Source organism: Sturnira hondurensis, unplaced genomic scaffold (genome assembly GCF_014824575.4).
Source record: "Sturnira hondurensis isolate 20B ecotype Veracruz unplaced genomic scaffold, ASM1482457v3 Scaffold0002532, whole genome shotgun sequence".
Lineage (NCBI taxonomy): Eukaryota > Metazoa > Chordata > Mammalia > Chiroptera > Phyllostomidae > Sturnira > Sturnira hondurensis.
The window spans coordinates 468,872-470,770 of record NW_028075163.1 but is presented as its reverse complement, the minus strand read 5'-3'; the positions used below and the strand labels follow the sequence as shown (position 1 = coordinate 470,770).

General features: G+C 38.4%; 1 protein-coding gene across 1 annotated transcript; it reads left to right on the top strand.

Moving 5' to 3' along the window:
• Positions 1-730: 730 nt before the first annotated feature.
• On the top strand, positions 731-1,672 carry LOC118982908 (olfactory receptor 52E2-like). Its single transcript, XM_037040055.1, has one exon. The coding sequence runs from the start codon at positions 731-733 to the stop codon at positions 1,670-1,672; it is 942 nt and encodes a 313-aa protein (XP_036895950.1).
• Positions 1,673-1,899: the final 227 nt, after the last annotated feature.

Sequence of the window (1,899 nt, the reverse complement as noted above, 5' to 3'; positions counted from 1 at the left end):
GAAGAGAAACATTGATGTGAGAGAGAAGCATCAGTTGGCTGCCTCTCCTATGTGCCCCAACCTGGGGCAGAACCTGCAACCCAGACATGTGCCCTGATTGGAAACTGAACCTACAGATTTTTGGTTTATGGGATGATGCTCCAACCAACTGAGTCACACTGGCCAGGGCACATTTTTTAGATTTATTTTTAGTATTTGAGAACACATCTTAATGAATCTGTGTTTTCATCAACACTTTCTAGCTATCTTGTGTGTTAACACCTGAGTGTTACTATCCAACCAAATGGAAACAATAAAGACAACTGTTTATGGAACCCTTTGAATGTCAAAATTGAAATTAAATTATGTTGGTGATGATGAGAGAAAGTAATTAATGAAGTAGGTATTAAGGCAAAATCTTAGCATAATACCAGTGATGTGACCATTGCAGATGAAATTGTTTTTCTAAAAGATAAAAAAGATGCCAATAAAAATGAATATATTACGTAGAATTTTTTTATTGCAATGTACTGCATAACCTCTTTTAAACCTTTTTCATTGATAATTTACTCCTACACATTGCTTTTATGTATTATGTTTTTAATTGTGTAAATTAACTAAGAGAGAGAATATTCACAATTGTACGCTGTTACTTTTCTTTAGGTTTAAAACACTGCTGTTTTACCTGGTGTCCTACAGATTGGCAAACATGCATTTGTAAGAAACATGGACTTACACGCTACCTAGCAGGATGCCCTCTCCCAATGACACCCAGTTCCACCCCTCCTCCTTCTTGTTACTGGGCATTCCAGGGCTGGAAACACTCCATATCTGGATTGGTTTCCCCTTTTTCGTTGTGTACCTCATTGCACTCACAGGGAACCTCACTATTATGTTTGTGATCCAGACTGAGAGCAGCCTACACCAGCCTATGTTCTACTTCCTGGTCATGTTGGCTACCATTGACTTGGGTCTCTCCACAACAACCATTCCTAAGATGCTTGGGATCTTCTGGTTTGGTCTTAGGGAGATAATCTTTGATGCCTGCCTCACCCAGATGTTTTTCATCCATAACTTCACTTGTATGGAGTCAGCAGTGCTCTTGGCAATGGCTTATGACCGTTATGTGGCCATCTGCAACCCACTCCAATACAGCACCATCCTCACCAACAAGGTGGTTTCTGTGATTGGTCTTGGTGTGTTAGTGAGGGCATTTATTACTGTTATTCCATTTGTATTTCTCATTTTGCGATTGCCTTTCTGTGGGAATCAAGTCATTCCTCATACCTACTGTGAACACATGGGTCTTGCTCGTCTGTCTTGTGCCAGCATCAAGGTCAATATCATCTATGACTTGGGTGCTATTTCAATATTATTTTTTGATATTATAGCCATTGCCCTTTCTTATGTTCAGATACTCTGTGCTGTTTTCCGTCTCCCTTCCCGTGAAGCCCGACTCAAGTCTCTCAGCACATGTGGTTCCCATGTTTTTGTAATTCTCGCCTTCTATACCCCAGCCCTCTTTTCCTTCATGACACATCGCTTTGGCCGAAATGTCCCCCGCTATGTCCACATACTTCTGGCGAATCTTTATGTTATAGTGCCACCAATGCTCAACCCTGTCATATATGGGGTCAGAACTAAGCAGATCTATGACCGTCTGAAGAAAATATTATTTAAAAAATGTAATTAAAAAGAAATAGCACCTAATATGTATGAGATGAAAATTTTAAACAGAAAAATATCTTGTTATATTAAGTTAAGTAAATTTAAATCTGCTTGAGATAAATGTTTATTTATTTTGGCTCCCTTCTTTAAGCATACCAATGAGTTCAGAGAATGAAAATTTAAGCTTTGTTATCCAATTTGTATTACAAATGATGACTTACGAGTTTCTATATGTGATTTTTATCATAGTTT